General features: G+C 38.2%; 1 protein-coding gene across 1 annotated transcript in view; it reads right to left on the bottom strand.

Moving 5' to 3' along the window:
• Window positions 1–986: 986 nt before the first annotated feature.
• SH2D4B (SH2 domain containing 4B) overlaps window positions 987–12595 on the bottom strand; it is a 60294-nt gene continuing 48685 nt past the window's right edge. The window contains exons 7-8 of the mRNA XM_054832183.1: window positions 4946–5166; window positions 987–1207 (exon numbers count right to left, since the gene is read on the bottom strand). Coding sequence (XP_054688158.1) covers window positions 1115–1207; window positions 4946–5166 — 314 coding nt within the window. The 3' untranslated portion in view covers window positions 987–1114. The remainder of the gene's footprint in view (window positions 1208–4945; window positions 5167–12595) is intronic.

Raw genomic sequence — 12595 nt, 5'->3', positions numbered from 1 at the left:
TTCCTGAATTAGCTGCCTCAGTAGTATCCAGCTTACCAGTGAAACACTGCCGGACTACATCTGTACTGTTTGACAGCCCAGAGTGCAAGGACTGCTAAGATACAAACTTCCGGAGGGCAAATTAACTACTGTGATGATTTTTTTTTTTTTTTAATAGTCCAAACACAAAGCAACTGCTCCATAGATCTAGGCCACAGGTCTATTTTCATGGGGTTCAGTATGTGTAACAAATGGATAAGAACACATTGTGTGCATCTTTTTTTAAACATGAAATAGCATGATGATAATGTAATTAGTTGTACCTTTTCTACAGATAAATATACCACCTCCACCTTTGCTCCTAGCTCAGCTAAGGAAAATATCTTGTCCTGCAGCAAAGTAAAGCTAGGAATCTCCAGCATGTGTGTTGCACACCAGAAAGCAGAGAACATGACAAGGTCAGTAGGAGGAGTTGTTGCTGCAAATCAAACTGCTTTCATTGGAATAACTAGTTTAGAATAAAGTGACCACTTCCTGTACAGGAGTAAAAGTCTTTCCAAGGCTGTTGGACTGCATGAAATTGTAAATAAAATGTGAATGACCTTATTCTGTCTCTGCTGTGGTGAACTTTGTAGGCCTGAATTCAAAAGCATAATGGCAAGTTTCCAGCTACACCTAACCATTTAAGCAATCACAAACTGCAAAAGGACATTTTAAGACTGCTTCTCCTCTTATCAAATGTGCATCACTGAGTGATGAGACTGTCAACAAAAACTGACAAACCTTGCTTTGGACAAAAGAATCTGTTCACCAATATTGGTACGTCATACGATACTCTATGAATAGTTCCCGCCCATACTTCTTGCTGCGGTTTGCATTTTCAATCTCAGACATTAAGAAAATTAAGATAGGAACTTAACGTTCAGTGCAATTGGCCACAACCCCTTGAAAAATTTGAATATGAACAATGATAATTCAGATGCAAAATAGCAATATTTTGGGCCTTCTAACAAGGATACTTTTTGGCCACAAGACCAGTGGCTTTGGAAGTTTGTTAACTACTTTTCAGTGTTTACATTTGTAGCTAGCTATTACTAGAGCTATCCAGAATGCATTCCTGTTAGTCCTGGATCAGTTATTCAAATAAAGGGCTGTAGTCTGGTGGATTCTTCTGCTGTCCACAGGGCTCCAGTAGCAGCTCCCCACCTGAGGATGTGATGATTTCTTCCTAGAAAGATAAAACCAATTAAAATATCATTCAGAGATGTCTAAGCCTTTCCCTGTCTTCTAAGAAAAGCAACTGATAGAAATAAAGACCATCACTCCACTGTAATTGGCAACCAATTATGAATAAAAGCTTGATAAAATACAGACCAAAGGAATTCTATCAACTATTCATTTTCTTCATGCTTGTTTATCTCATATTTATGCCAGTAGTAACTTGTGCTAGTATCAAATAGTGAAATCAAACAGTTGGTGTACAGAAAAGACTGTGATTTGTACTACCTGTAAATTGTTATGCTACTTCAGAAAAACAGCAATAGATACCTATGATGGATGTTCTCAGGGGTTAATTTAACAGACATATGCCAGTTCTGCTATGCTACTTCCATAGTCATTGGGATGAAAGAAGCTTCACCAGGCAGAGTGAGCAAGAGCTCAATCTTGAGCGCTCACACACAACAGTAACAGCTTTCTGAACGATAAAGATAACCACCTCATTAAGGTAAAGACAGTCTTTACAAATAGCACCTATTCTCATTAATTAAATATCCACATGCTGAGTCTGTCATTCCAGTAATTGATTACCAAGATGAATACAGAAAAACTCACTGGAAAAGTAGAGAACTTGGTCTTTGCACTTATTCCTACAGTAATGATAGTTCATTTATATTTTTGTAGAAGTTTAAGATTTATAGATGTACCAAAATGGGCCAGAATCCGCAATTGTATCAGCTAAAATAGCAATCCTTCACCTGAAAGTTTAGACCCAAGTTATGGATCTATATATGGGCCTAACATTTTCAAAACTTATCTAGTTTCTATTGAAATTCAATGGAAATTTGGTGCCTGATTTCCTCAAAACACGTGCAGGCACCCAGTTGTGGTTCCTTCCCAATCACTTCATCAGACTGAGAAAAGTTCAGAAAGTTACTAATCAAATTAAATGCTTCTAGAAGGTTATGAGGAAGTAAATACAAAGATTTAGCAATGATCTTGGATATGTTATTGCTGCTTTCCACATAGTATTTAAATGCAAGTAGTAAAAAGAGAAAATGCACACTCACACCTTCTTCTGCAAGAAGTTTGTTCTTCCCTCTAATAGTTACCACCTCCTTGCATCTGTCAGCTGAGGTGCTTGAGTGACCTCGTCTTAATTTTTTTTAAACCAAAATGAAGCAGTTTTAGATGAATAAGCAACTAAAAAAGTAGTTATGCCAGCCCTGCTCATTTTGATTGAAAGTGGAACGGACCCTCAAAGAGAAGCCCATGCAACTTTTGGTGTGGGAAGTGCACTCTTGCCAAAAATAGTCCTGAGGAAGCAGCAACTTTTCCAAACAATATAGGAATGGCCACAAGAGAAAGCGTGCCCACAGTGCAGCCATTTACCTAAAGGTTGCATAGTTGGTTACCAGAAGGCTTTGGGACACTTGACAATGTACTTCACCAGAAAGGGCAGGCAGAAGAGCTTCAAAGACAAACCACATAAGAGACAGGATAAGATGCCTCCTGAAGCGATTGCCAAAGGGACCAGTGTTGCAGCTATTAAGTGAGACAGTTAAAAGAGAATTGTGTCGTGACAATAAAGGTGAACCAGTTTCTCTGACAGGCTTACTACAGGGGGACCTCTTAACTATTATCAGGGGACAGCTAAGAAAACTTTTTTTGTTTTTTAAATGTCAGGAACTAAAAGCCATTCTGCTTCTGACAAGCGCCCTACTGCTGACTGTAAATAGATGTTTCTAGTACGGTGATTGTCTAGGATGAGCTGTGATGAAAATATAGGAACATAGCTGGAGCAGAGATGGTTGGAATTGGTTGTCACCATCACCCCTCCCCAGGAGCACAGGGGATAGTACTGTAGCCAGAGCTCCTACATCCAATGCCTGATAATCTGTATTTGAGGTGTTGTATGTGTGCTTTTCTTTCCCTGACAAGGCCCTGGTTAGACTCCGTTGTACTGGGTCTGGCTGGGATGGAGTTAACCTTCTTCCCAGCAGTCTGTATGGTGGTGTGTTTTGAATTTGTGGCTAAACCAGTGTTGAAAACACAGTAATGTTTTGGCTATTGCTGATCAGTGCTTGCACAGCATGGAGGCTTTCTCTGTTTCCCACTCAGCCCCTGCTGGCCGTGAGCAGGCTGGGGATAAGCAAGAAGTTGGGAGGGGACACAGCCCAGTTGGTTGACCCAAACTGGCCAAAAGGATATTCTGTACCATATGATGTCATGCTTGGCAGTAAAAACTGGGATAGAGAAAGAAGGATGTGGAGGGATTTGGCCACTGAGAGAGAATTTCATCATATTGGAGGAGGAGGTATTTTTTGGTCAAATGTGACACCTAGTATCCTCCCATGTGGAAATATAATGTCAGACGGATCTGTGAGGGGACACTAAGGCAAACCTCATTTGTCTTAACTTTTTATTTTATCTTAAAATAAAGGCACTTCCGTGTGCACATGTGCCAGTAGCTAAGATGGGAGAAAAAAGGTGAGAGAGAGGAGACCAACCAAAATCTAACTTTCAGAAGAAAGTAATAATTTTCAATGAACCTGAATGAGTTTGGGATTTTCTGCCCTTGATTATTTTTTTTATTATTATTTTTTCTTGTTTGGGGACTTAAAAATCCTATTTAGGAAGTGAACATCTATGTTTTTATGAAGGATATCACATCAAATCTCTGTTCCTGCATGTAATATAAATTATGAGAAACTCAACTTTTTTGCTAAGCCAATAAAATCCAAAATAATTGACTTCTACTGTACTGCTAATAACAACTGAAATGTAAGGATTACAGCTGGAAGAAATAGTGTGCAGGTTTGAATGAAGAGATGTTCCCAACTAGCTGAAATGAAAGATTTGAGAGAAGGGAAATTGGAAGAAAAATAATCTCTGCTTAGTGTCTGTGAGACTGAGTACTGAAAAAATTAAAAGCTGTGAAGAAAAGGAGGAGCAAAAAATTAATAGAATTAGTTTGAGACAAGAGTGAGAACAGGATGAAAAAGGAAAGGGAACCAGAAAAGAAAGGATGAAGAGAAATTGTAAGGGTGGCTAAGAAAAAAAGCAGAATTAAAACCAATGAAGATGAGGGGAGATGCAAGGTGATGAAAACAACCTACACTATCAAAACAGTGCTACTGTTTAGTCACAGTCTGGCAACAAGAAACACAAGTTAGAGGCAAAGTCATTCAAATCCATCTAAAGTCAAAGATGAGTAGTAAATTACTCTTGTAAGACTGTTTTGGGTAATGAGGAATGACCCTTGGCACATCCTTAAAAGAGAACTCCTCTATGTTCCTTTCTTTACTGCAGGGCCTGACTCCTCTGCTTTGCACGTTACAGTCCTCATATCAAAGGTCGAAAAATGCTGAAATTTCATCAAAAAACCTTTCCATGGTATTTCCAATCCAATTTTGCACAGCAAAGAGGCTCAAGAAGTGTTAGCTCTGTCAGCCCTTATTAGTCCATTTTTAGCGCAGGAGAGCATGCATTGTGTAAGAATCTGCTTAGAAGGGGATGCGAATACATGGCTGAAGCATTTGAAAGAAGGGGAAAAGCCTTCTGATTCACTGCAATAAAAGACACAAACTCTGTATGTTATAGCTAGGCTTACTGTAGAATATATACATATATTCTTTTCTCCACTATGGTTACTTCTACTTTCCAGTGTGGTTTCAAATTACATGGTTCCTCTTTAAATTATTAATCCATTCCACTCAGCTATTGATCTCTACCTAGCAAGTGTTACCTTGTGAAAATCAATAAGATCTGTCAGTGTTGCATGTCGGTTTGGATCTACCCCCAAGAAGCTGTAGAAATCCCCCGAAGCATCAACCAGGAAGTGTTTGAACCCACTTTGCTGGCGATAAGACAATGCATAGCCCCAGATTTTCTCACTGACTCGCAGCAGGAACGTTCCTTCAGATTTATTCATCAACAACTCTTCTGCCTCTTGGCGGCTGATAATACCTGGCAAGAAAAAACCCTATGGTTAGGCAGGTAACAGGTCTGTAAAAGTAAATCAAATGCAACAAACACAGAGCAGAAGTGAAATTAAAACTTCTCAAGATTGAAAAGTTTATAGGAGGACTTAGACCTATGAAGACAATGTTTATGCTATTTGCTTCTGAAGGATAGCTATAAGAGTTTTGATGGAGTTTGATGGGATATGCTTTTTAATTAGCTGATTAAGAACTGCTTTTTCACATCCTTACTGCTTTTTCAAAGGAAGTACCTAAATGCAACTGGCCTATCAGGCCAGCAAATTCTGTACAAGTGATCATTTAGCAGACTAGCATGGTTTGGCATTGCAATTTGAATTTGCAATACGTTGCTGATATTCACAATTGTATTGCAGTACCTCTGACTGTGTTGCCTTACAATTGTTTTGTATGTCCTAAAGAAGGAACATAAAGCAAGTGCCAGGAGAAAAAGCATTTGTTTGCTTTTGTACCTCCATACACACACTCATCGATAGATACAGATAAATTGGAGCACAAAGAAATAAAATCCTGCAACTAATAGAGCTTCTAACAGAGATGGGTATGTTAGATTACTTATTCGCAGGCTTGCATTTCTAGGGAACATTGTCACAGAGGAAAACAAGAAACAAATATCATAGTCCTTTCCTTCTGGAATCTTTCAGGCTTGATATCAGAGTAATAGTCTCCTCTAGTTAGAACCTTTAGCCATGAACTTAACAGAGTACCAACACAAAGAAAATATTGAGTGTTGTATTTGTTGACCACAAGTGAGCTAGTCTTTACAATTCATAATGAACAATAACGAGCTATGCACCTTGCTCCAGGACAAGAGACAACAAAATTAGTTGGGACTTCTTGCAGTACATAACTGTCATCCTGTGGTCATTTTCTCTATGAGCCAACTTACCTCTCTGGACAAACTCAATCAGGGAACAAACTCTCTCCCCATATCCTGGTCACCAAGCAGTTGTTTTATAGGTGAATTCATTCCTTTGCTGTATGAGAAACTTATTTGCCGGGGCAAAAGAAGGATCACAAATTCAGATATTCAGAGTAAACAAGGGATAAAGTTTAGCAGGAGTAGAGCTTTCAAGAACTTTCCCATTTTATTCTTTTGTGTTCGAAAAATCTTCATCTCTCTCTTTTCTTTCTGATCCTAGGGCACAATAGAAGTTGCTGGTACTTCTGCTTGCAAACAGGCTATAACAGATAAACCCTATTCTGATTGCACCCCATGTAAAAGGTGTGATCAGAATTGCACCCAGCACTAAACCAGGTCTTACCATCCACCTAGAAAGCCTAGTTCCAATTTGTCTGCTAGACCTAGAGGACAGTAAGCTCATGTCTCATAATTATCTCTGAAATACCAGATGCTCACTTTAATCAGGAACAGATGTTGAATTAGGCCATCCTGAATGTGAACATGGCACAAATGTCAGTATGTAATATGTGTGCACATTCCAAAGTTACTGTCTGTGAAAACTTTCTCAAAATAATACCTGTAATATTTAATGGAACTGCTTGTCATCATAGAATCCTATATATGTCCTAGTGAGAGTTCATGGAGTCCACGTACTGAAAAGCCGCATTGTTTTCGTGTAATAACCACCATAGCCCAGGGATTACCAATTCGTGCAAAGAAGGGCCTACTTGAGAGACAAAAGTTTGGGAGGCTCTAATTAAGCCCACAAGGAAAATTATGCCTCTGGGAGACACAGGAAGGGACTGAGGAGATCTGGGTCTTAAAAGCAAGCTCCGTGCGATGTTAGGAAAGATAGAAAAGCACCTCCTTCTTTCAGTTTTTGTCTATTTTGAGGCAATAAATTTCTTTTCCCGTTTTACATGGTGCAATGATGAACACGACAAGGGCTCAATCTCAGTGGGGCTCAGAGGTCCCTACTGAAATATCCTCAGTAATAAGAAGAAACATACACATATATACTCTGCTGTATGACGTACGGTTCTCTTTGCCGGAGGATATTACATCATCTTTGCACCAGACATGCAAAATAGGCAATAAACATGCAAACACATGCATTTGTTTAGAAACAGCATGCAACTGCTCAGCCAGCAGTGTCAATTACTGCACTCTGCAAAACTAAAAACAGTTTTATTGGAAGAATTCCAAGATGAATTGTTACAAATTCTTGAACTCTGTTCAAATGAAAAGATAGTACTAACATGAATCCATATGATACAGCACATCAAGTGAAGCTGTAGCACTAGATCCCAATACCAGGTGTCACGTGCCAAGAATTACACAAAAAATTGATTCTGAAATCACCCTATTTGTTAAGGCAAATATCCAGTCTTCTCTCAAATTGCTCTAATTTAAATATACAATGAAAGATTTTATTTGTGATTATGCCGCCTACTTCCTTGACAAATCCCTGCTAGAAATGCATGTAGATGAGCCACACTAACAAGCTCAGAGCATTCAGTGATACAGTAAAGGATAAACAGTTCCATCACCAGCAAAAACATTAATTCCAATAATCAATATTTATACTGTAATTCTAGATTGCAACCATGCTGATAAGTTTTGGGATAGGAACTGGTGCTGTTACAACTACCCCTTCTCTAAGCAGTGTCAGAACTGTTATGCAGCCCTGCTAGGGAATGAGGTGGCCTAGACAATTTAGCACCTATAACAGTAGAGGCTATGTAAAAAAAGAGAGTTGTAAAAAAAGAAGGTTTGCATTATACAGTGAACATTATTCTTAGGATATTTCCAGGGTTTGAATGACCATCGCTATCAGGCATATAATATGAAATTCATTTAGCATCGATTAGTTTAATGCTAAACAATCTGTTCACCTGCTCTCAACTCCCACCAGTAGAGCTAAAACACTGCAGGCTTCCTCATGATGTTATCTCCTTTGCCAGACCTTATTTTTGTTCTGGGCGCTTTATATCATTGAGTAGGTGAGAAATGCTACATTGCTCACGGCCAAGTTTTTTGTTTTAATTCTCTTTTCTGCTAAAGATGGTGTAATAAATTATCAGCCAGCTGCTTTCTTCCCTTTTTCTCTCCTGATTCTGTTAACAGCTCATGAGAAACCGTCTCTCCCCGTCACCTGCCCCCTCTCTCTGCCTCCCAGTTATTTTATTTTTCTCTGGTTCAATTCTTCAGTGGGTGGTGATTGCAGCAATGAAAGTCTCCCTCCACCCTTTAAAAAACGTTCTACTGTTCTCAAGACAACTAGAAAAAGAGTGGCACTTCTCACTCCTGAGACGGCTGTAGAGAAATAAACAACATCTGTGAACCCCCTACATGAACATTTAAAATTGTCTGAACTGAAGTCAAGAAACTTTGTTTTCCCAAGGCTCTGGTAAAGAGATTTAGAATCACCGACACTCTTATTTGTGCTAGTTAGGATATTAATTGGAAATATTATCTGGAAAAGAAACCACTGATGCTTTGAAAGCTAATTTCCCTCTCTCTCTAATTCTTGCCAATCTCCTAAAAAAAAAAAGAAAGAAAAAAAGCAACATCTTCACTTGGTGTAAAGCAACACTGTGTCAAAAGAAGTAATCCTTTCACATAAGCACAACTTTGCAAATCAGTCATTTAAATCAACACCTCACAATTAATCAATCTTCCATCAGTACCACCATTTTAACTCTTCATGTGGCCATACACACAATAGCTTATTTGGACAGCAATTCACTACCCCACTGAAACTCACATCTTCTACCTGTCGTGCCAAATAATTTCTCTCAGAGTACACAAAATGCTGTTGTCTATAACAAACTTTAGAAGAGTGGTAGGGTTTTGACTGGGAGAGGATCAAAGGTGTAACTAGCTCCTTTTGAAAGTGTGGAAACCCTATCAGCTGGCCTGAGTTTTAGCCCCCTGCCCCCCAAATTCACTGCATGCATTTATCATGTCACGAGCATCTACCTGTCCACTTCAAACATTCTAGTTTTGCAATACTTATACATATTAACATTTTGGATTCTTAGCAAAAGAATTACATTTTGAAAGACAGTTATTTCAAATCACAGGACATTCATCATCAACTGACATGTTCCTAATTAACACCTTCATTTTTAAATACAGTGCCTGTAATGACAATTTGTAGATGATAAGCAAGTCTTAACATTTTTGTTGTAATTATGTTCTTTTTACTGCCACCAATCTTCCAAAAAGGACATCCTAACATTTAGAGTATATTAAGCTCACGTGGGAACTGAAGAGTCCATTATGAATTTAGTGGGCACAGCTAAGAAATCTTGATGCTGCCTTCCAAGTTTACAGCAGCCTCAACAGCAGAAAATGCTATTCTGAAATATTATGCAATGACACTTCAGCCTCCCACTCTTCTCTCAGCATTATCCTACGTACATCCTTGAGTGAAACTCAGGAGATGAAATACATAAATATTTGCTAAGAGAATGCCATAACAAGCATGAATCCAAACTAGAAAAGCTGATAAACTTTGCCAACAAGGCAAGACTATATACTAGAAGTCTAAAATTATTTTTTTGTTTATACAGATAAAGTTACATCATGTCCATTGTGGTAATCTACCAGTGGTCTAATGTACCACATGTAGTAACAATGTCAACATATAAAGATAATTTGGCCTTTAATGGTGAATATATTTTTAATATGCATATGTGCATTTATGTATGTCAAGAGGTCAACTAAGATTAGAGGGACAGCAGGTACAAACACAGCCCAGAAGCGTTCATTTACCCTTCTGCAATAGAAGCTATTTGATTAGCTGATGTTTTCTCTTTTCATAATTTTTCATTAGCTTGATCTCAAACACTCTAGTGCATGAGGTTTTACTCACAGAGCAAAAGCATCACAAATACTGACATGAATAAATATTAATGAGAGCCTTCATGCCAAAAGTGCTTTCATGACCATTATGAAAAGCCTTCTATTTCATGCAAAATTGATTTGTTGAACAATTATGAATATTCACAGGTAATCAATGAAGAGGAAAGAGACTCATCCTGTTTATACAACTTAAGACATCTAACCAGAGAAGTGTGTGATTTAGGTCACCAATCAGAATTAGGAGTAGGATCCAAAACAGAGAAGCCAATACCAGTATCTCTTTTGTTTTCAATAGGATTAGATCAAAGCCCATATGAATACAAATATTCCTGACAATCATTACATGAATAATTCACACGCTAAAGGTCATAGAGACACACTACACCTACAGCAAATGTAAACAATAAATAAATGAGTAAACACAAGGAATTATGAGGAATTAGCAGATACTCCTGAATAATGTAAAGAACTATATTTGTCCAATTATACAGGCAGATCTAAACAGTAATTTGAAAGATAGTGGGAAAATGGCACAAGGGTTAGAAGGATGAGTTTGCTAAGCAACAGCTAATCCCTTCCATTTTTTGGAACTGAAAAACTGAGCTAGTCAGGCATACTACTATAACTACCATTTGGAATAAAATGTTTCCCAAAGGGAAATGAACAAGCAAATTTTCCAAAAATTTCCAAACAAATTTCCTCTCTCAGACTTAACTTGGGAGTCAAGTTGGATTACATCTCACCTTGCAAAAAGCTGAAACAAGTTTCAGAACAAACTGCTATGAGACAGAAAATAAATTTGTATAGAACAAATTTTAGGGTCTTGAGTATTTTTAATCAAAACAGAAAAATTCCAGTTTGAGGAGAGGAAAATATGTCATAGGTTTTTCGGCCTACATCATTATAATAATAAAAATTACGTAGCTGGAAGTAAAGACCCAACCTACTCGGGATCAAAATATGCATAAAGGCAATCAGTTTTGAAAGAAATAATCAGAAAAGTAAGCAGAAATTCAGAAGGGATTAATCCAACTGCAGCCGGTATGGTTTAGGAAGAGCTGACAGCCTGTGTTAGCATGCCAGCATTAAAATAAATCCCTGCCAGGAAGAGCCAGAACAGCCCGTAACAACACTAGTCTATGAACCTGATGGAAGGGGTCATAGATTTCGGACCCTACAGCAAAGGAAGATATACATGAGGAACAAGCACAAGCTAAGGTCAAAATTGAAGCTGGTGAACTAAGTTTTAGAATAAATCTGACCTTTTTTTAGATGCCCTAGTAAGGTGTGACAGTAAAGGCTTGAAACAAATGTTCAAATGCAGGACACCAGCAACCAGCTCTGGTCTAAGACTGGGTGAAAAATCCAGCTCCTTCAACCAGTCAGAAAGATCAGAAGCATAAAAGCAGGGAAGATGAAGTGATTGCTTCCCTGCTGTGCAAGAACTAAAGCAGCTATAGTTTATGCTCTCAAGAAAAAGCAGTCACTCAAAGCAGTAGTTTCCTCAGGTTGACTTTTTCAATTCTCTCCCACAGTTGCAAGTCTATATGTGGACTCAAGCTGACTGAACATACTTATGGCTGTTCATTGGGAAGGACACAATTAATCTACAAAACTGTGATGTCTAGAATGCATACTTTATGTTATCCTTGAGACTACCAATGTCACGTATAATTTAAAGAATGTTGTTATCAGTTATGGTGGTTTATGGACTGATCTGCAACTGAAATAGCCAAAGGATAATGTACATATCTAGGTCATACCTTGTCATTTCTCTGGCATTTACAGCAGGAGTAGTATGCATAATTAAATATATGCACAAATATTTGCAGCAATAGGATCTTACAGTGTGCCACTCTGTTAAAGAGGTTTCATCCTCTCCTTTTCCTTCCTTTCAGTCACAATACTTTTTTGGATAGTGCAGCAAAACAAATAGTGCAAGAAAAGATCAATAGTATTGTGTGAGAAAAGCTATGGCAGAGAGATAACAATAGCTCTGCCTCTGCTCAGAATAGAAGCAATAAAGACTGAAAAGCAAAGCAAGGGAGTAAATCAAAAACGGCTCGTAATAGAAACAAAGCTGTTGAAGTTATTCACCATCTGCTGTTGATGCAGGATAAACTCACATGGGACTAGATCTTCAAAAGAGTTCTGTTCCATTTAGGCATCAAAATAAATGGCCAGGTTTAAAAAACAAAACAAAAAAACCCCAAACAAAACAAAATAGCACAATGACTGTTGGTTGGTGGGGTTTGTTTGGGTTTTTTTTTCAAAACCTGTCCACAACTGTCATGGCAAGAGCCCAAGAGCCAAAGGGTGCTAAGTTCCTATGAAATGCTTTTCCTGCTTACAATTGGTGAGAATGCAGATATTTCATGCTGTGCTGCATGTGGTAATCTAAGTCCTAGAAAATAGTACAGTACCCATAATTGCTACTGAGTAAGGGGCTATAGGCCTCTGTGCTGACAATAGAAAAAAGGCAAGACCTAAAATATGAGTAAAAAACCTAAAACCTTCCTGACTGCAGAGAACCACAATGCGAAGCAAAGCTGGGTTGCATTTAGAAATCAACAGGTAAAATGCACATTTGAACTACACTGGCCATGTCACAGACAGGTTACCT

The sequence above is a fragment of the Grus americana genome, chromosome 7 (assembly GCF_028858705.1).
Source record: "Grus americana isolate bGruAme1 chromosome 7, bGruAme1.mat, whole genome shotgun sequence".
Lineage (NCBI taxonomy): Eukaryota > Metazoa > Chordata > Aves > Gruiformes > Gruidae > Grus > Grus americana.
Note: the sequence above shows the minus strand (reverse complement) of the source record. Positions and strands in the feature narration are given on the sequence as shown.